At 45.5% G+C, this 22,764-nt stretch overlaps 2 protein-coding genes and 1 pseudogene across 12 annotated transcripts in view; 2 read left to right on the top strand and 1 right to left on the bottom strand.

Moving 5' to 3' along the window:
* The window catches only part of LOC147056219 (uncharacterized), a 239,053-nt gene that overhangs the window by 60,450 nt on the left and 155,839 nt on the right, over positions 1 to 22,764 (bottom strand). The gene's annotated exons all lie outside the window — the stretch shown is intronic.
* Positions 1 to 22,764, top strand: part of LOC147056220 (palmitoyltransferase ZDHHC5-A-like) — a 169,558-nt gene that overhangs the window by 49,566 nt on the left and 97,228 nt on the right. For 9 of the 11 annotated variants that reach the window (XM_085911350.1, XM_085911355.1, XM_085911349.1 and 6 more), the window contains 2 exons: positions 7,913 to 8,070; positions 18,535 to 18,704. In XM_085911350.1, coding sequence (XP_085767476.1) covers positions 7,913 to 8,070; positions 18,535 to 18,704 — 328 coding nt within the window. Of the gene's footprint in view, positions 1 to 7,912; positions 8,071 to 18,534; positions 18,705 to 18,866; positions 21,432 to 22,764 lie in introns of those variants that run through there. The other 2 variants (XM_085911357.1, XM_085911352.1) reach the window with 2 other exon arrangements.
* Positions 2,232 to 3,878, top strand: LOC147056221 (uncharacterized; annotated as a pseudogene).

Below are 22,764 nucleotides of genomic sequence, written 5' to 3'. Positions count from 1 at the left end.
ATCAGAGATAGAAGAGAACAAAGTGACATGTTTGTACTGCTAAACAGAGCAAGCCTTTCACAACAACGTGACGTCAATGTTGCAGCACCTCACCAGAAAGCACCTGGCCCATCTATCGAGTTGTGGAAAGATCCTAGAGTCGCGGTAAGTCAAAAGTTGCATCTGAAACTGTTTGCATGTTAAAAATAGGTGATGTTTGCCAAACATTTGTTAAGTTATATGGTTAGATAACTCTCTTTAACCTGTTTAAAATTGCTTGATGTTGACAGATATCATCTTATGACTGCACAAGATTAAAGACATACATTTTTCATGTTGTATAAAGTAATAAACATAATGTGTAATGTATTACACCTTCTCAGAAAAAACAGAAACATTATGAAAATGATTGTGTGAATCATATTTACAATTTCTGTAATTATGGTACATAGTAAGAGAAATTGAAACAATCTTGATTGTGCATTTAATTTATTAATGATTTCACTAAATAGAATTTATCTTTGGCAGATCACAGACCAAGATGGAAAACTATCTTTGAATGGCGCCACCATGCTCAACCCAGCAAGCAGCCGAATACACTAAAGGCATCGTGGACATGCTAGTGACTGATATGAGGCCTATTTCCATGGTTGAAGGCAAGGTCTTCAAAGTGATTGTGTCAAAATTCAAATCACATCATGACCTTTCTTCCAGAACCGTCACCCAAAAATGTTTGATATTTTCAAAGAAACAAAGTGCAAGCTCATTGAGACTAAATGGCTAAATAATTTATTTTAGGATTAGCCTGAATTGTCACGTTACATTTGCAAGGCAGAACACTTTTTGTTTACATACAGTATATGCTTTATTTTACTGAGGTATTTTATGTTTGCACTTTAAATGATCATGTAAAGAACATTAACAATGTTATATTGTTGGTTGTCAGTAAAGAATATATACAAGAATACAAAATCTTGAGTAATGTTTTATCCGATTACTCAATTAATCGACGTAAATAATCACGAGATTACTTGAATACAAAAATAATCGATAGCTGCACCCTTGTGTGCTTAGCATGCTATTTTGAAGTGGGGGTTAAAAACACATCACAGTTTACCGCTAATACATCATACTAAGTTAACAAAAGGTTTTGCGGTGGTTGTTTATAATGTAACATCAATCCAACGGCTACAGTGTTCTAACACTAACATTAAACAAATCGCAATATAATGCTGGCTAATTTACAAACTTGAACATTTAGCGATAGTTGCTACTTTTTGATATAATTGTATGTGAAGTCAAATTTGTGGTAATTGAGATGTTATACTGGTCAAGTAACTGTGGTTTAAGATGGAACAAAGTTTAGGAAAAGCAAACAAGTATGAGCTAATCAAAGACATGGATGCAAACTAAAAACTATAACAAACTTGCATTTAATCTAGTAGATGAAATATTGCACCAATCATAATTCAAAACAACTTTGACCTACCTTATCATACATGAAACATGTATTAAAATGAACATTAAATGAATTTTCTGCAAAAAAAACAAAAAAAAAACAATGTAACTGAGGAAAATCACTAATAATAGACTAAAATGTTGACATTTTTGTTGACTAAAACAAGACGAATTAATTATTTTTCTTGGACTAAAATAAAGACTAAAATTCTCTACTTGCAGTCGACTAAAACTTGCCTAAATGAAAAATGAGATGATGAATGTGCTAAAAACTAACAACCAAGATTCTAATTTAAAAACAGCTGTTAAAATTACCACTAATGTGTTAATGAGATATTGTAAAAGGCAGGGATTTTTCCGTCGGAGGTATCATTTTCGTGAATCGTGTAGATCAATTGAGAAAATTGTTTTTATATGGGGGGGGTTAAGCGGCTGGCAGCAGTATTGCGAAGGGAATAGAAGGGAATTTGATCAAAGTGGTGATGCTGTTTTACATTATACATTACATTATCAGATTACCTGCTTTTTTATGAGAAGCCTTTTTAATCATTATGGTGTATGTGTATTTTAATGAAATATAATGCTTCTTTTATTTATTTTCAGGCAATGGTTCTTGGTGTAGTTGCACAAAATAATCTGCCTCTGTCCATGGCACCTGTAATGATTGATTTTGCCAAGGAACTTGCCCGTGACAAGAAGGCATTAGACAATTGACTATGGATCTGACAACTGCGTCCTATCGTATGAAGAACGGTCTTAAGAACATCCGGAACTGCCATTTTTCTCTCAATATGATGATATGGCCTTTAATTAACCTGTAGTGGCCGATTCGGCTGGAGTTTGTTTTTGCTCCCTCTCCCCGACCCCACTTCCCCCTCCCCGGCTGGGAGACATAGGTGACATTAGGTGACACCCAAGCTGATAGCTGCTATCTAGATTCTCGTGGACCAAATTCAGGATGAGGGAACTGCAGTGGATTACCCTCCTCGAAGACACTGCCAGTAGGATTGAGGGTTTCTCCGACAGATCCTCACTTTGGCCTGGACATCCACTTTTTGATTTCCATATTATGTATTTTATGTTCCCTCTTTGCATCCATTGCAGCCTGGTGATGCTGAAAGGGGGATCCTTCCATCTGTGGTCCCTTCTCAAGGTTTCTCATTTTTCCCTTGGTAGGTTTTTTTTTTAGTTTTTCCTTGCCCTTTTGGGAGCTCAAGATCAGGGGATGCTTTGAGAATAATTGTCTATTGTTTGTCTATGTGAGCCCTTTGAGACTGCTTGTGATTTAGGGCTATACAAATAAACTTGACTCGACTGCTCAACATTGATGAGAGCACCGGCGACAACAACAAGAGGGTGCTTGCTATTCTGGTGAATTCTTTCTCAAAATCGGATGGAAAGGTGGTGCGAGAGCATTTGGCTTCATTGGAGGTGATTACCGTTGCTGCAGAGTCTCTGCATAAAGAACTTCTCAAACATTTTGAAAGATTTGAAATACCATGGGCTAATCTGGTTTCCGTTCTGATGGACTCGTGCGCGGATCAAAGAGTGGGCTAGAGACCCGGATCCGCAGTAATCGAGCACCCCATCTTCTGGATGTAGATGGCGACATTTGTCATCATGTACACTATGCATGTTAACAGTTTTGTTCAGTATTTGAACACTGGGCAGAAGGCCTGTTCACTGTTCTCTACAACGACTCGAAGTGATCTCACTCGAAGCGGTCTCCAGATCATAGAGAACACATGTCAGAGATATGCGAGCTTCTACATATCAAATACACAGTGCCAGAACGCTTCGTGAACCACCGCTGGCTTTCTGCATATGATTTGTCTGTCAGCACTTTGAGGATCTGGGATGCTTTGCAGGTGTTTTATTATGCCTTTGTGTCTTCTGACCTTAGGCATGTGTATCATGGCATAGTACTGGAGATTTGTAGAAGAATGAATGTCAGTATCAATAGCAGACAGAGAATCAAAGAAATCACAGAATCCCTGTCAAGGAAGAAGCTGATGGATGGTGGCAAAGCCAGGAAAGCTCGCATCGTTGACAAAGTCTTCTTCAAGGCCAAACAAAGTCGTCTCACGATTCAGTTTTATCAGTCTGCTCTGTCAATCTTGAAAAGATATGTCTGTCTTTTCCAGAGCACAGAACCACTAATCCATATCGTACATGACAAGCCTGAAGAGTTATTCCGTGATTTTTTGGCATGCTACGTCAAGCCTGAAAGGATTCTGGCATCCTCCCGTGAGCTGAAAACCATGGATTTAGAAGATGCAGAAATTTTCTTACGAGAGAAGAACATCTTCACAGGCACAGCTGTTCAAGCCATCATTAAAGACAGCAGAAAGGATAACTCAACAGTTCTGCACTTTGAGGAAAGCCACCAGGGCATTCCAGGTATGCGGGAAGTACCCGCAAAAGATGATGCCATTGAATGACAAGCTTCTAAGATCCATTTCGTGCATTGATCCTTCAGCTAGAGGGCATGCTGTGACATCCCGAGGCCTAAAGCAGCTCCAGGAAATGGTAGCAGTTTTGAATGAGGAATAAAAAAGAGGTTTTCTTTACAAGTTCAACATAAACAGTCAGATATCAACCTTCCTTTGTACAACAGGAAAGAGATGAAGGTGGATGAATGGTGGGCTAAGGTTGCTGTTTTTGACAAGTATGCTGCTGTCTGCTAATTGGTGTTCTTCGTTTTGAGCATCTTTCATGGACCGCAGGTTGACTCATCTTTTAATACTATGGACATTAGATCGTGTCGTGTGAATATAGAGACTTATACTGCCATTCAAACAGTGAAGTACCATTTGAAAACTACCGATTGCTGTCACTCATTTCAAGAGAAAGGATATCCAGCATGATGTTGTGGACAAGAAACTGTGTGTTAATTTGCGACAATGTGCCAGTGAGTCCAAAAAACCCCTCAAAAGAAAGAGAGAAGCCAAAAAAGAAAAGATGAAAAGACTACAGCTCAAGAACAAGAGTGAACTACAAAGCAAGGAAAAGGCCAAGCGCTGTGCTGCAAGGTCAGAAAGAAAAGCACTCAAAAAGCACCATTCAAGACTTGCATCTAAATCTGTCACCAGTCCATCTCTGAAGCAGCAAATACATCAGGCCCAGTGCATCAACCACCACTAACTGTCTCCAGGTCATCTGACACCCAGTCCTCCACTACAAGAGTACCACTACCCAGCACTTCAACTCCCAATTCACAGCGGAAGCGTAAAGCCAGACTGAATGTGCTGGAAATGTTGATGAAGAAAAGAAAGAAAAATAACTGAACATTATGACTGCACAGCAGCATGTACATATTGAAGTAAATATTTGTATTTAAATGTTTGAATGAAACACAGATTAACTCTCATTTTATTATAAGAAAGACTGGATAAACCCGCTCACAACAATCTGTGGTAAGGTACTCCAGTGTTTATATATTTGTCATATGAATTGATTTATATGCTAACTATGTCTTTATAATTTATCTTTCACAATTCATTTCCAAAAGATAGGTATTATGAGTGTTCTTTGATTGCAGGATATGTGGTTGGAGATATATGTTGCAAAAAATTTACAGTTTTCAGCAAAAGGAAAAACTCCAGAATTGATCGTGCCATTTTGATGTATTATATTCACCTTGGTAGCCCACCAAGCAGGAATATTTTTTTAACAAAACTGTTGAAATTGAGTGATGAAATTAATGGTTTTGAGGTTGCTATACTGCCATAGTCCAGAAGTTTCCAGGGAGCTTTGCCCCCTGGGCCCCCTCCAGGGTGTTGCCCCTGGCGCCCCCCAATTGGGGCCTGTGGGCCCTGTGGCCCCTAATAGGGGCCTGTGTCCCCTGGCCCCCTGCGGCCCCCAATGGGGGTGCTGTGGCCCCTAGCCCACGGCGGCCCCCCAGTGGGGTATGCGGCCCCCAGACCCCGGCTACTTTTCAGTGTTTTTTTTCCATTTGCCGTTCTCATCCCTGAAAAGGACATTGCTCAATACCACATATTCAAAGAAATTGGAAAACCCTGAAAATGTTCAGGATCATAATTTGTCAGTTATTGTCACTGAATTTCTTCCATTCTTGTATGTGTGTGTATAAGCGGTAGTGTAATACAAACAGTATTATTTAATTTGTGATCAGTTTATATCGAGTTACTTGCATACACAATCATGGGCATGAATGCTGGGTGAGGTGTCAGGATTGGTCGTCTCCCAACCCAGAGTATGCGGGTTTGATTCCTGGCCAATGTGATCATGCCAATGCATTATTGAGCAAGATACAGTTATACAATTATCATGTCACACACCACCATGATAATGACAGAAATTGACTCCTCCAGTACTAAGACCACAGGCCAGTCATTTTCAACAATGAACATTGTGTGCACTGTCTCTCACACACAAATGCTCTCTGGTCATTTTTTATGCTATTTTATATCTGCACGGCGACCTTGCGTGCCTTGAAAGGCGCCTTATAAATAGAATGTATTATTATTATTATTCGTTCAACAAAGTCCACAAACAAAAACTTAATAATTTACAATAGCGTTTTTTCACTTGCTATGCATGTTGCTTAGTGCGACTTCTGGCATTCCTGTTAATGTCCAATATTCTTCGTTCAACAGTGTGGCAGGACAGTTGGACGTCTGATACCCTTCGTTTTCAGGAGACAATATTTCAATGTCACTGACGCATTTTTCAACAAACTCCACTTCATTGTATGGCTTTTTTGCCCGTACATTGTTCCAAGCCAGTTGATACGATGCAAGTGTGACAGACTCTCAGTGCTTCGTAATTTTTGGGAAAAACTGTACCTATTTTTCTGCCTGTCCAACTTGCGCTTTCGTAATTCAGTCCCTTTTGAAAAGTCCTTATCGATGTTAGCATGGAGTGAGCTGAAGTGGCACTGAAGATTTGAAGCTTTCAAATGCACTAACATACCAGGCAGAATGGCTTGCCATTACGTTCAACAAAAAATATAAATTTTCCCACTCTGTTAAAAACGTCCTGTGTTCATCTTCATATTTTTGTTTAGCTGTGCATTTTTTCCCTGCCATTTTGAGAGCATAACTGACACTAATTGTTTACTCGAATAGGTTTGCCCCTCCTGCTTTGTGGGATTTCACCTAACGCGCATGCGCGTTTGACGAAAGTACCATATTGAACTCAAGCGAAGCGAAGACGCAGAAAAACCCCCCTCAAACACAAATGTTGATATGAACGTAAAAGAGCCGCATGAAACTAGTCAAAGAGCTGCATGCGGCTTGGGAGCCGTGGGTTGGCCTGGCCTGGTCTAGAGCATTTTCTATTCAGGCTCCAGAACTTTGGATTGCCCTACCGATAGATATCAGAACTGCGACCTCAGTAGAAACATTTAAGACACGATTATAGACACATTTTTACTTTGTACGATGACATCCCTCAGTCCTTTCCTTAGACAATTTTGCTCCTCCCTGCCTCCGTGACCGGATATGCGAGAGGTACCGTACTGCTGGCGTCTGACCCAGTCAGATAGTGTCTCTCATCATTATCTAAAATAAAACATGACGCGATTTGCATGACAGATTTTACAATCATAGAAATTGAGCTACCATGAAAAGTATTGTTAGGTAGGGGAGCAGTGAGCAGCAGCGGTGCCACGCTCGGGAATCATTTGGTGATCTAACCCCCCAATTCCAACCCTTAATGCTGAGTGCCAAGCAGGGAGGCAATGGGTTCCATTTTTATAGTCTTTGGTATGACCCGGCCGGGGTTTGCACCCACCACCTTCCAGTCTCAGGGCGGACACTCTACTACTAGGCCACTGAGCTGTTGCGTTGTGTGCGTAACATGCGTAGTGACACACTTCATGCTGACTGCATTTGCTGAGGGAATTGATAGTGTTGCGTGTTGTGCGGGATGTCCGTTGTTGAGCCAGGACAGCAAAGATGTGGAGTATAGAGTTGGTTCTTTATTGGCAAGATCTTGGGTTGTTTAATGGCGGTCAATTCACAAGGCACGGCAGCAGATGAAACAACAACTTCTGTCTCCAGGTCAGCTTGTTTTATACTGTCCGGAAAGGCGGGAATTTGTCACATGACCATTTCGTACCTGAGGCGGGAACTTGTCACATGACCATTTCGTACCTGAGTGTGGGGGGCGGGGGGGCGTCACCCCCCTGTGTGTGTGTTCATCCAGTTGTGTGTGTTGTATACGTGTTCTGATTGAGCAGTTATGTTTGCATAAAATAAAAAAATAATTGTACATATGTGAGCATGATCTTGTACAGAGATTGTCCATCCTAATAGAACATGAACACATTGCTGTTGCTCTCTCTTCAAAAGCAAAATAGCAAAGAATTCCAAGGAATTGGTAACGTGGGGACTGGTTCTCCACAATAACTCAACAAGAGAGTGAAACAATAGTCATTTTATGTTCTAACTGCGCAAATATTATAGATTTTGAAGTTTGGTCTTTAATCAATTTCTCTGTCTGTCTGTAGCTGGAGAGGATGAGGATAAGGATGATGATTTCCTTGCTACTCTTTATAAAACTGTGGAGATCAGAGGAATCCAGGTCAGGATGAAATGGTGTTCAACTTGTCACTTCTACCGGCCACCACGTTGCTCCCACTGCTCTGTCTGTGACAACTGTGTTGAGGTGTGTTACATACAATTGTATGGAGTCTGAACAAATTATTCATACCCCTTGAACTTTTTCACATTTGTGACCTCACAATCACAAACTTGAATTTATTTTGTTGAGATTTTATGTCATAAATCAACACAAAATACAACAAAAAAAGTGGAATGAAAATATGAATATGAATCTGAAATGTGCTGTGTCCATTTATATTCACGCCCTCGCATATTTTGCCAACTCATGGTGTGCCTTGTTATCTTAAAATACTTCACATTGACAAATACACATAATATACTACAAGTCGCTAAGGAGTACAAGTCATGTTTTTGGGGAACTTCATTTGACAAAATGCATCACTAAGAACAGACATGAATAGGCAACAACAGGCTAAACGATATGGTATGCTAACATTACATAAACACAAACGAACTGAGAATGTGCCTGACGTCAAATATTAACTATCCGTGTGACCACGAGGGACCGGTACAGAGTCTGTATCACGGCCGACGCTGCGCCGATCCGCCTGTCAATCTCACACTCCATCCTGCCCTCGCTCGTGAACAAGACCCCAAGATACCTGAACTCCTCCACTTGGGGCAGGATTTCATCTCCGATCTGGAGAGGGCATTCCTCCCTTTTCCAACTGAGGACCGTGGTCTCAGATTTGGAGATGCTGACCCTAATCCCGACCACTTCACACTCTGCTGCGAACCGCTTCTGTGGGAGCTGGAGATAATGGCTTGAAGAAGCCAACAGCACCACGTCATCTGCAAAAAGCAAAGATGCAATGCTGAGGTCCCAAAACCGGACACCCTCAATGCCTCTGCTATGCCTAGAAACTCTGTCCATAAAAGTTATGAACAGAATCGGTGACAAAGGGCAGCCTTAGCGGAGTCCAACCCTCACTGGGAACGAATCCAACTTACTGCCGGAAATGGCGACCAAGCTATGGCACAAGGACCGAACCACCGTTATAAGTTGGTTCGGGACCCCCTACTCCCGAAGTACTCTCCACAGAACTTCCAGAGGGACACGATCGAACGCCTTCTCTGGTTGAGCTAACTCCCATCCATCGTCGAGGATCCTGCCGAGGGTATACAGCTGGTCCATTGTTCCACAGCCGGGATGAAAACCACACTGTTCCTCCTAATTCTGAGATTCGGCAATCCGACGGACCCTCCTCTCCAGCACCCCTGAATAGACCTTACCAGGGAGGCTAAGGAGTGTGATTACTCTGTAGTTGGAACACACCCTCCGGTCCCCTTTCTTTAAAAGAGGGTCCACCACCCTAGTCTGCCAATCCAGAAGCACCGACCCTGATGTCTACGCAATGTTGTAGAGACGTGTCATCTACGACAGCCCCACAACATCCAGAACCTTTAAGAACTCCAGGTGGATTTCAGCTACCCGCAGGGCCTTGCCCCCGAGGAGTTTCTTAACTACTTCTGTGACCCCAGAGATTGGAGAGTCCATCTCAGAGTTTACAGGCCCTGCTTCCACAATCAAAGCAAAGTCAAAGCCCGCTTTATTGTCAATTTCTTCACATTAAGACACACAGAGATCAAAATTATGTTTCCCACCATCCCACGGTGACTAGACACAGTACACAACACCAGCTCAGTGGCCTAGAGTAGAGTGTCCGCCCTGAGACTGGAAGGTTGTGGGTTCAAACCCCGGCCGGGTCATACCAAAGACTATAAAAATGGAACCTAATGCCTCCCTGCTTGGCACTCAGCATTAAGGGTTGGAATTGGGGGGTTAGATCACCAAATGATTCCCGAGCGCGGCACCGCTGCTGCTCACTGCTCCCCTCTCCCCCAGGGGATGGATCAAAATCACATGGGGATGGGTTAAATGCAGAGGACAAATTTGGCCACACCCAGATGTGTGTGTGACGATGATCATTGGGACTTTAACTTTGGGACTTACAATCAAATAGCACAACGAGTGAAAACGAACAGACAAGAGCAATGAATAAATAATAAGCAAATAACCCAAATAAATAAACAATAAATAAATAAATAAATAGACAAATAAGAGCAGCAAAATGGAGCAAGCGTGCTAATAGCAGACAGCCAGACCATAGTAGTCATTGAAGCAGGAAGGAGCAGGATTTTTCGGCACAGGTATGATGGTGGCAGCCTTGAAGCATGACGGGACGATGGCCTGCTGCAGGGAAATGTTAAAGATGTCCATGAAGACATCCATCAGCTCCTCAGCGCAGTCTTTCAGCGCCCGTCCTGGGATGTTGTCCGGGCCCGCCGCCTTACGGGTGTTGATAGCAGCAAGCGTCCTCCTCACGCTAACGGCAGAAAGGCACAGGGGCTGCTCGTCCGGAGGGGGAGGGGTCTTCAGCGGGCAAGTGTCGTTCTGAGCGTCAAAGCGCGCAAAGAAGCGGTTCAGTTCGTTGAGCAGAGGGACGTCGCCCTCACAGCTCTGCGGCGCGGGCTTGTAGTCCGTGATGGTCTGTATGCCTTGCCACAGGCCCCAAGCATCCCTGCTGTCTTTGAAGTGGGCAGTAATCTTGGAAGAGAACGCCTTTTTCCCATTCTTGATACCCGGGACAGTTTCGCCCTTGCTGATCTCACGCCCGCTTCATCCCCAGCCCTGTAGGCTTTGTCTCTGGCCCTCAGCAGCCCGAGGACAGCCCCTGTCAGCCATGGCTTCCAGTTAGCCCGAGTGACGACGTACTTTGTGAGGGTCACATCATCATTGCACTTAGCGATGTACAAGGTCACAGAGTCAGCATACTCCTCAATGTCTGTCTGATTGTTGCAAGTGGCTGCCCACTTCAACATGTTCCAGTCTGTAGTGCCAAAGCAGTCTCGAAGAGCATCAGAGGCCCCCTCAGGCCACACTCTAACTCGTTTGCGAACCAGCCTGGAAGTTCTCACTCTCTGTCTGTACGCGGGCGTAAGCAGAACGGTGACGTGGTCAGAAAGCCCGATGTTGGGGAGGGGGGTGGCCTTGAAAGCTCCTTTATGTGCAGTGTAGACCAGGTCCAGGAAGCTGCCACCACGTGTTGGAAAATTAACATGCTGGTGAAGCTTTGGAAAGACAGACTTCAGGTCAGCATGATTAAAATCACCAGCGAAGATGATGAAACCGTCAGGGTGCGCGGTCTGCTGATCACTGACAGCCTGATACAGTTCACTAAGGGCCGTGATCCTGTCACTTCCAACGTTGGAAAGCGGGATGCAGACCGCGACAAGCAGAATCTGAATGGGTGGGGGTGAGGGCATTCCTCCCAATCACGCCCTTCCAGGTGTTACTGTCATTTCCCAAGTGAGCATTGAAGTCACTTAGCAGAACAATATTGTGCTTTCCAGCACTTCCTCCATGAACTCTAAAAATATTCAGCTTCTGTTTGGTGCATAGACACAAACAAGAGTCAGGACCCATCTCCCCCACCTGAAGGCGGAGGGAGGCTGCCATTTACCAGGGTTAACCCTAATGTGCAGGCGCCCAGTTGGGGGGCTTTAAATATGCCCACACCTGCCCGACGCCTCTCACCGTGGGCAACTCCAGAGTGGAAGCCTGCAGCGCCTCTCAAGAGGACGTACCAGAACCCAAACTGTGTGGAGGCAAGTCTGACTATGTCGAGTCTGAACTTTTCTGCCTCGCACACCAGCTCAGGCTCCTTTTCTGCCAGAGAGCGATCAGACTGCCCTTGGCCACCGCCCAGCTCACTTAGCACCCGACCGCTTTGTCCCCTGCCACAGGTGGCGAGCCCATGGGAAGGGCTGTCCAGGCTGTGCCAACTCTCGGCTTAGCTCCAGTGCTAGGATCATTTTGCCATGGGTGACCCTGCCAGGGGCATAAAGCCCCAGACAACTTGGCTCCTAGGATCATTAGGACACGCAAACCCCTACACCACAATAAGGGGATTAATGGTTGGATGGTATGTTGAAATTGGAATCGTGTGAATCAGACAAAAAAGTGAGTGTAATAATAATAATAATAATAATAATCAGAATCAGTTACTGGCACCAGAATTTCCTGAGGGAACAATCCCAAGGGATGAATAAAGTTGAATCTAAGGCTAAGCATGAATATGTAGAATATGTTGAAATTGGAACGTTTTGAATCAGATATACTATGTGGGAGTTTCGGGAAGACAAAAAAGTGAGTATAATAATAATAATAATAATAATAATCATAAGAGGAATCAGAAAAACACAAGTGTGAATGCTCCAGAGAATCAGAATTAAACCTCAGTCTTCACACAATAAAATAAAAAGACCACAAACCCCACATATACAGGGATGAGAATTTTCTGCAGATTTCCATGTTTTTTTCCGGCGAAAGTTTCATTTTCGTGACTCGTGTAAATCTGTTGAGAAAATTATTTTTTTTATACATGGGGAGGAGCGGCCGGCCAGCTGGCCGGGCAACATTAGCCTCGGCGACTCGCGAACATTCCCCCGCCCGCCGCGACTGTATCTTTAGGCACATCTCAAGACAAAATTAGTTAAGATGTGAGTACAGAAATTGGCCTGCCTCTGTAAACCTAACTCACTGGCAGCAGTGATGCGACAACATCCGCCTTATTTTCGGCAGCATTTTGGCGCTACTTTCGTCACATCATTTCCACTTTTTAACTTACGCTGAGAACTGTTTTTACACCGCCACAATGTGAATTTGCGATTGGGTTTTCATCACTTGTAGACAAGTTATTTAGTTTGATAAATCTAGGGCATACTCAGCAAAAGTTTTCGCCAGCATGGCAAATGTTTTGGAGAAAAAAGACGAGGATTGTGCCAGGGAAATAGACAAATCAAACGGGATCAAGAACTGCTTCAAATGGGCATGGCTCGGGAGCAGCGTCATCGTAAACTCAGAACACAGTCTGTAACCACGTGCCTGACTGAACATATCCCCAGGGAAGGTTTTGTGTATTCTCTGTCAAGATATGATCAGCTATGGAGGTCGCGGCGCTCGGATTTTTAAGGAGCACATCGAAACAAAAAAACACAAAGGTACTTTTTTAGTTTTACGAGCATGTGGGTTTAGAAAATAACATGATGTTACATGTAAGCTAATGTTACGCTATTGTCATGATCAGTGACATGCGGTGAGGTTCATGACTGGGGAGGCACTATTATTATTACATTATTTAATTTGAACTATTTTAATTAAAATCCCATATCAGCAGTCTTCACACATAAAAATACTCAATAAAGCACATGGAATCAAAAACTTGTTTTCGATCGTGCGTACCACTCCGTTTGAAAAGACATGCTCCAAAGTCCCGTTGTCCGAATCAAACCTATAAAACTACGGAGTTGGTCTTCCTTTACTGATGACCTCCCGCTTCGACTGAAAATCCATAGTTGAAAATCTTTTGAGTTTGCATATGTAATCCTCCATTGTTAAGCGAAATGTAAAAACTGTAAATGTGAACTGGAGATCACATATTCTACAGGTGGATGCATGAAGCATCCCGGCCCGGATCACTAGTGCTCCCTGCCACAAGGCTGGACAAGTTTTTTTCGTTGTCTCTGTTGGGTCTCTTTTCAAAGCGGTTTTGTTCATCTAAAGAAACACGACGTTACAGACAGATGACTAAAAACACTAGATTATATACATAAGCTTAACTACGGAAATGACTTAATATAGCCAATGTGTTTGAACACTTAAACAGAGACATAGAGACAGACAGCAGTTCAGTCTAACTGCAGAGCCTGTCAGCATAGGCAGCCGTGTGATTACGCAATCCTCGGAGGCAAGTCAAGAAGTTGCCTTTTCCGAGCGACTTTAGCATAACTATAAAAATTCTGAGATTTTGGTTTAAAATGATACAAAACTATGAAATTAAAAGGAAAATGACTATAATAAAAACAATTGAATTTGTTTTTTCCCCTTTTCATGATGGCAGGGGAGGCACGGCGTGATATAGGGTTCATCCATCCATTCATCTTCTTCCGCTTATCCGGGGTCGGGTCGCGGGGGCAGCAGCTTTAGGAGGGACTCCCAGACCTCCCTCTCCCCAGCCACTTCCTCCAGCTCATCCCGGGGGATCCCAAGGCGTTCCCAGGCCAGCCGAGAGACGTAGTCTCTCCAGCGCGTCCTGGGTCGTCCCCGGGGTCTCCTACCGGTGGGACATGCCCGGAACACCTCCCCGGGGAGGCGTCCAGGAGGCATCCTGATGAGATGCCCGAGCCACCTCATCCGGCTCCTCTCAACGTGAAGGAGCAGCGGCTCTACTCCGAGTCTCTCCCGGATGACCGAGCTTCTCACCCTATCTCTAAGGGAGAGCCCGGACATCCTGCGGAGGAAACTCATTTCAGCCGCTTGTATCCTGGACCTCGTTCTTTCGGTCACGAGCTATGGGTCCGAAAGGAGGGTCCTATAGGTGAGGGTAGGAGCGTAGATCGACGGGTAAATCGAGAGCTTTGCCATTTGGCTCAGCTCTCTCTTCACCATGACGGACCGGTACAGTCCGCATTACTGCCGACGCTGCACCGATCCGCCTGTCGATGTCACGCTCCATCCTGCCCTCACTCGTGAACAAGACCCCAAGATACTTGAACTCCTCCACTTGGGGCAGGATCTCATCCCCAATCCGGAGAGGGCATTCCACCCTTTTCCGACCGAGGACCATGGACTCGGATTTGGAGGTGCTGACCCTCATCCCAACCGCTTCACACTCGGCTGCGAACCGCTCCAGTGAGAGCTGGAGATCACGGACTGAAGAAGCCAACAGCATCACGTCATCTGCAAAAAGCAGTGACGCGATTCTGAAGTCCCCAAACCGGACCCCCTCAACGCTTCGGCTGCGCCTAGAAATTCTGTCCATAAAAATTATGAACAGAATCGGTGACAAAGGGCAGCCTTGGCGGAGTCCAACCCTCACTGGAAACGAATCCGACTTACTGCCGGAAATGCGGACCAAACTCTGGCATCGGTGATACAGGGACCGAACCGCCCTTATCAGTTTGCTCGGCACCCTGTACTCCCGAAGCACCCTCCAGAGAACCTCCCGAGGGACACGGTCGAACGCCTTCTCCAAATCCACAAAGCACATGTGGACTGGTTGGGCGAACTCCCATTCACCCTCGAGGATCCTGCCGAGGGTGTAGAGCTGGTCCACTGTTCCACGGCCAGGACGAAAGCCACACTGCTCCTCCTGAATCCAAGGTTCGACCTCCCGACGGATCCTCCTCTCCAGCACCCCTGAATAGACCTTACCAGGGAGGCTGAGGAGTGTGATTCACCCTCCGGTCCCCCTTCTTAAAGAGGGGAACCACCACCCCAGTCTGCCAATCCAGAGGCACCGTCCCCGATGTCCACGCAATGCTGTAGAGGCGTGTCAGCCAAGACAGCCCCACAACATCCAGAGCCTTTAAGAACTCCGGGCGGATCTCATCCACCCCAGGGGCCTTGCCACCAAGGAGTTTTTTAACTACCTCAGTGACTTCGACCTCCGAGATTGGAGAGTCCGCCTCAGAGTCCCCAGGCCCTGCTTCCACAAAGGAAGGCGTGTTGGTGGAATTGAGGAGGTCTTCGAAGTATTCCCCCCACCGACTCACGACATCCCGAGTCGAGGTCAGCAGCACACCATCTCCACTGTTAACAGTGTTGACCGTGCACTGCTTCCCCCTCCTGAGACGCCGGATGGTGGACCAGAATTTCCTCGAAGCTGTCCAGAAGTCATTCTCCATGGCCTCGCCAAATTCCTCCCACGCCGGAGTTTTTGCCTCAGCAACCGCCGAAGCCGCGTTCCGCTTGGCCATCCGGTACCTGTCAGCTGCCTCCGGAGTCCCGCAGGCCAAAAAGGCCCTATAGGACTCCTTCTTCAGCTTGACGGCATCCCTTACCGCCGGTGTCCACCAGCGGGTTCAAGGATTGCCGCCACGACAGGCACCAACCACCTTACGGCCACAGCTCCGGTCGGCTGCCTCAACAATGGAGGCGCGGAACAAGGTCCACTCGGACTCAATGTCCCCCGCCTCCCCCGGGACGTGGGAAAAGCTCTGCCGGAGGTGGGAGTTGAAGCTGTTCCTGACAGGGGATTCTGCCAGACGTTCCCAGCAGACCCTCACAGAGCCTTTGGGTCTGCACAGTCGGACCGGCATCTTCCCCCACCATCGGAGCCAACCCACCACCAGGTGGTGATCAGTTGACAGCTTCGCCCCTCTCTTTACCCGAGTGTCCAAAACATGCGGCCTCAAATCCGATGACACGACTACAAGGTCGATCAACAAACTGCGGCCTAGGGTGTCCTGGTGCCAAGTACACACATGGACACCCTTATGCCTGAGCATGGTGTTCATTATAGAAAATCCGTGTCGAGCACAGAAGTCCAATAATAGAACACCGCTCGGGTTCAGATCGGGGGGGCCGTTCCTCCCAATCACGCCCTTCCAGGTCTCGCTGTCATTGCCCACGTGAGCATTGAAGTCACCCAGTAGAACGATGGAGTCCTCAGAAGGAGCGCTCTCCAGCACTTCCTCCAGGGACTCTAAGAAGGGTGGGTACTCTGAGTTGCCGTTCGGTGCATAGACACAAACAACAGTCAGGACCCGTCCCCCCACCCGAAGGCGGAGGGAGGCTACCCTCTCGCTCACCGGGGTGAACCCCAATGTGCAGGCGCCCAGCCGGGGGGCAATAAGTATGCCAACACCTGCTCGACGCTTCTCACCGTGGGCAACTCCAGAACGGAAGAGAGTCCAGCCCCTCTCGAGAGGGCTTGTACCAAAGCCCAAACTATGTGTGAAGGCAAGTCCGACTATGTCTAGTCGGAACCTTTCTGCCTCACACACCAGCTCGGGCTCCTTTCCAGCCAGAGAGGTGACATTCCATGTCCCTAGAGCCAGCCTCTGCAGCCGGGGATCGGACCACCAAGGTCCCCGCCTTTGGCCGCCGCCCAGCTCACTATGCACCCGACCCCTTTGGCCCCTCCTATAGGTGGTGAGCCCATTGGAAGGGGACCCACGTCTTCTTTTCGGGCTATGCCCGACCGGACCCCATGAGCGAAGCCCCGGCCACCAGGCGCTCGCCTTCGAGCCCCACCTCCAGGCCTGGCTCCAGAGAGGGGCCCATGTGACCTGCGTCCAGGCTAGGGAAAACGAAATCCATATATCTTTTTCATCATAAGGGGTCTTCTGAGCCGTGCTTTGTCTGGCCCCTCACCTAGGACCCTTTTGCCATGGGTGACCCTACCAGGGGCATGAAGCCCCAGACAACATGGCTCCTAGGATCATAAAGGCACGCAAACCCCTCCACCACGATAAGGTAACGACTCACGGAGGGGTGTGTGTGTGTATATATATATATATATATATATATCACGCTGAGAACGGGGGCCCCCCAAGGCTGCGTTCTAAGTCTGCTGCTCTTCACCCTGCTGACGCTTGAGTGCACTGCAAACTACAGCAGCAACCACGTGCTGAAATATGTCGACGACACGACTGTGGTGGGTCTCATCACCGGGGGCGACGAGACTCAATCCAGGTCGGAGGTCGACCTTCTGGTCACGTGGTGCAGGGACAACAACCTCCTGCTGAACTTTACAAGACCAAGGAGATTGTTGTTGACTTCCGGAAGGGTCACACCAAACACCTGCCGCTGACCATCGACGGTGCTCTGGTGGAGAGAGTGAGCAGCACCAGATTCCTGGGGGTGCACATCAGTGAGGACCTCTCCTGGTCCAGCAACACTGCGTCGTTGGTGAAGAAAGTTCAGCGCCGCCTGTACTTTCTGCAGAAACTCAGGCGAGCGAGTGCTCCTCCTGCCATCATGACCACATTCTACTGTGGCACCATTGAGAGCATCCTCTCCAGTTGTATCGCTGTGTGGGGTGGTAGCTGCACTGACTACAACATGAAGGCCCTGCAGCGCATAGTAAACACGGCTAGTAAGATCATTGGTGATTCACTCCCCTCCCTGAAGGACATTTACACCTCCCATCTCACCCGCAACGCGACCGCGATTGTATGTGATGTGAGTCACCCCGCTCACTCTTTGTTTGATCTTCTCCCCTCTGGGAAGAGGTACAGGAGCCTGCGCTCCCGCACCACCAGACTCACCAACAGCTTCATACTCCAAGCTGTCAGGATCCTGAACTCTCTCCTCCCTCTACCCTCGGCTGCATAACGTCCTGTACTTTTGCGCTATATTCTGGCTGTCTGCTGTATGCACGCTTGCTCCATTTTGCTCCTCTTATTTGTCTATTTATTTGATTATTGTTCATTTATTTTGGTTATTTGCTTATTACTTATTCATCGGTCTTATCTATTGTTTTTACTCTTTGTGCTATTTGCTTGTATGTGTTGTGTGATGTGTCTAGTCACCATGGGACGGTGGGAAATGTAATTTCGATCTCTTTGTGTGTCTTAACATGTGAAGAAATTGACAATAAAGCAGACTTTGACTTTGATATATATATATATATATATATATATATATATATATATATATATATATATATATTGATGGTAGAGGGGCTTGATCTCAGACAACTTTTCTTTGGTCCTACAGGAATTTGACCACCACTGTCCTTGGGTCAATAACTGCATCGGCAAGAGGAATTACAGATACTTCTTCCTCTTCCTCCTTTCTCTGACTGCCCACATCATGGCTGTTTTCGGCTTTGGGTTGCTCTTCATTTTCCATCACAACTCCAATGATCGCCTGCATGTGATTGTTACGTATCCTTGAATGAATCGACTTACTTTTATTTGTTCTTTCTTATTGCATTGATTGACCAGTCATGAAAAAAAAAAAGGAAAATTAATGGGAAAAGGTCAAATGTCCGGGGAACAAATTAAGTTGTACTCAAAAATAACGTTTTCCTCCTTTACTTCTCTCAGAGGGTGAACGCAAAGGGGTTTAACCAGTATTTATTATTTTCTGTTGTGCTCCCCAGGAAAAAAAATGTTGGCAGAGTAGCCATACAGCAGTAGGTACTTGTGATAAACCCAATTGCACTGAACTCAGTGGAATAAAATAAAGAAAAACGATGAAGACGATCAACTCTGTTTGCACATCATCACTGCAACTACTGCGACAACAGCTAGTAGGATCACTGCGCAGCATGCAGGAAGGCTTTTTATATTATTATTCTTAGACCGTCAACATTTTTCTGTCACTATAACTAGAAAATAAATACAATAAATCAACATTTGGACAAAATAATAGAAACCATATAATTGAGAGCATATCTCAACAAAAATATTTCACACCCCACAACTCTCCCCAGTGACAATAAATACGTAGTATTATTTGTCTATAAAATTGTAACAAATACACTTCTGCATATAATTATCTTAATGGAGTCGTTTCCAGGGGTCACCCTCCATTGCCCGCCCGACTTTTTGAGAACTGGTTTAAACAGACATGTACAGTATAACTGTTTTCAGCTCTCTTCACTGGGAAATATTGAGTTGTAGCACTTTTCTATTCATTTCTGATTCTACCTGGCACAGAGTCCCACGTTATGCTAAATGTTAGAGTGTTGCTCGCTCTAACTTCTTTGCAAGAACCACACTTGAGACAGTTAAGCCATTTTACTCTTGCAAGGGAAGATGCCATCAGAACCCAGTGTGGGCCTTTGGTCTCTTGCAAGAGAGTATTTATTGAGAGAGAACAGGGTGAGGCAGAGCATGGACATGTTTGGTGAACCCCCAGCATCTGGTCAAATCAGAGCAGGAGGTCTTAGCACTTTGTTTTACGATGTTGGGAGGAAACAGAACAACTTTGATTGCTCCCTCTGCAGCTGGTTAAGCAGTGCAGAGGGACTTAGCACTTTACTTTACTACATTTGGAGAACAGGACAAGTTTGGTTATTTATTGGTTTACATTCCAACATAATCATACAATCAAAATAATATGTCAACCCTAATACTACAAACCTATCAAGTTCCCTTAGGATCATGTTGCTGCCCAGTGTTTCCATCCCACATGAACCTGTTACTAGTTTTACAGACTTTTCAAACGCAAATAAGGATTCAATTTATCCAAAGAAATTCCAAAGTTAGAAATGTTTATTACAAGAATATTGTGGTTTAATGACCTAAAATGGTGCCCGTTTTGGCAACCCATAAGCCTTGCTCCTCTGTTGTCACATTTTCTCTCCTTTTTCTACCGCTTTTTATTTTCTGACGTGTACTTGCTTTGGTGAGATATGATCAGCAAACTGTTCACGATGTCACCCCTTGGTCTGAGACCGCTACCGTCTGATAGTACACGTTTCATCGAACAAATGCCGGTCCTAGCAGACATCCCCGCACACGTGGATGGATGGATGGATGGATGGATGGATGGATGGATGGATGGATGGATGGATGGATGGATGGGTGGGGTGGGTTGGAAGGGTAGGTAGATAGATCGTCGTAGCGCCGAGCTTCATCTTAATCAAATTATTGACAGCCACCCCCCAAACAGAGTGCACTTTCAATCAGGGATATTGCAGTTTGACTCATGCACGAAAGAGAGATTAGAGAAAGAGAGATCTATATATGTGATAGATAGATGGATAGATGGATAGATGGATAGATGGATGGATAGATGGATAGATTACTGCCCACAATTTCTCGCTCACTCGGGATATTGCGACCACAAGTCTCACTGCAATGGTTTCGGATTCAAACATCAAAGCTGGCTGTTATGTCCTCTACCCCGGAAAAAGTATTTTAGAAGATGTAGGAAGTGCGCCAGTGTAATTGTAATTATAGGTCAGTTTCAAACCTCCCATTCATAGCAAAACTTCTTCAAAAAGTAGTAGCGCAGCAGCTTATTGATTACATGGTCGCCAATAATCGATATAAATCTTTTCAGTCTGGTTTTAGAGCTAATCATTCCGCTGAGACAGCACTTGCTAAAGTGAATAATGATCTTCTCATAGCTATGGGTTCAAACACTTCATCGGTATTGTTACTACTAAATCTTAGTGCTGCCTTCAACACTGTAGACTTCGATATTTTATTAGAGCGTCTTAAAAGTTGTGTTGGTATTTCAGGGTCAGCACTAGGCTGGTTTTATTCCTATCTATCAGACAAGACGCACTGAGTGGTCCATGGCAATACGTCCTCTGAGCTCTATAATGTTACGTGTGGCGTCCCACAGGGATCGGTACTTGGACCAATTCTATTTAATATTTATAGGATTCCGCTTGGGGACATAATATGTAAATATTAGTTTTCAATGTTACGTGGATGACACCCAATTCTATATGCCGTTATCGATGACTGATCCGCGGGACTGTTGTAATCTTGAGGCATGCCTTGCAGAGATCAAGCAATGGATGTCTCTCAACTTCCTTTGTCTTAACCCAGATAAAACTGAGATGTTGATACTTGGTCCACCTCATTACCAATACTTATTTAAGGAAACCACTATAACTATAGATAACCGTACTATCACTCAGAGCGATACTGTAACTAATCTCGGGGTAATATTTGACCAAACACTCCTTTCAAAACCACATTAAGAATATAACCAGAATTGCGTTTTTTCACCTTCGTAATATTGCTAAGATTCGTCCGATCCTCTCGACCAGTGATGCGGAAACTATCATACATGCGTTTATCACGTCGCGCCTGGACTACTGTAATGCATTATTCTCTGGTCTTCGTAAGTCCAGCATCAAAAGTCCACAGTTAGTACAAAATGCTTCTGCAAGGCTGCTCTCACGGGCAAGAAAATTTGATGACCCCAATATTAGCCAACTTACATTGGCTCCCGGTCCATTTAAGATGTGACTTCAAGGTCCTTCTATTAACCTATAAATCATTGCATGGCTTAGCGCCTTCATATCTCGTCGACGTAGTTCTTCCTTATGTTCCGTCTCGTGACCTTTGTTCGCAAAACGCTAGTCTTTTAGTGACACCGAGGGCCAAGAAAATGTCTGCAGGGTCTAGAGCATTTTCTTTTTGAGCTCCAGAGCTTTGGATTGCCCTAGCAATGGATATTAGAATTGCTACCTCAGTAGAAACTTTTAAGACACGTTTAAAGACACATTTCTATGATATGGCCTTTAATTAACCTGTAGTGGCCGATTCAGCTGGAGCTTGTTTTCGCTCCCTCTCCCCATCCTCCCTCACCCCACCCCTCCCCAGCTGGGGAGGTGGTTAGGTCACACCCAAACTGACAGCAGCTATCTAGATTCTCGTGGACCAATTCAGGATGAGGGAACTGCAGCGGATTACCCTCCTCGAAGACACTGTCAGGACAATCGAGGGCACCTCCGGCAGCTCTTCACTTTGAGTTGGACATCCATTTTTTCAGTGATTTTCCTATTACGTATTCTATGTGCCCTCTCTTCATCCATTGCAGCCTGGTGATCCTGAAAGGGGGATCCTTCCATCTGTGATCCCTTCTCAAGGTTTCTCATTTTTCCCCTGGTAGGGTTTTTTTGAGTTTTTCCTTGCCCTTTTGGGAGGTTAAGATCAAGGGATGCTTTGAGAATAATTGTCAATTGTTTGTCTATTTAAAGCCCTTTGAGACTGCTTGTGATTTAGGGCTATATAAATAAACTTGAGTTGACTTGGCCAACTCAAAGCTCATGAGTGTCTGCTCTTTGACTCAATCTCACCTCTGATTTTCTCTTGCTCGGTTTATGTGCAGGCGCTGGATCTACCCTACCCTTCAGTCGACAAACCACACTCGCACTGCTTAAAGCAGGAAACCCGTGGGGAAAGTGTCTAAACATCCAGCCTCCCAAAGCTGGGTGCGCTTTGTCGCTTTGGTCTGTAGCCCCTCCGGTTGCTC

Source organism: Syngnathus leptorhynchus, chromosome 5, assembly GCF_054491065.1.
Source record: "Syngnathus leptorhynchus isolate UIUO chromosome 5, UIUO_Slep, whole genome shotgun sequence".
Classification (NCBI taxonomy): domain Eukaryota; kingdom Metazoa; phylum Chordata; class Actinopteri; order Syngnathiformes; family Syngnathidae; genus Syngnathus; species Syngnathus leptorhynchus.
The sequence above is the reverse complement of the archived record's forward strand: the minus strand, read 5'-3'. Positions and strand labels throughout refer to the sequence as shown.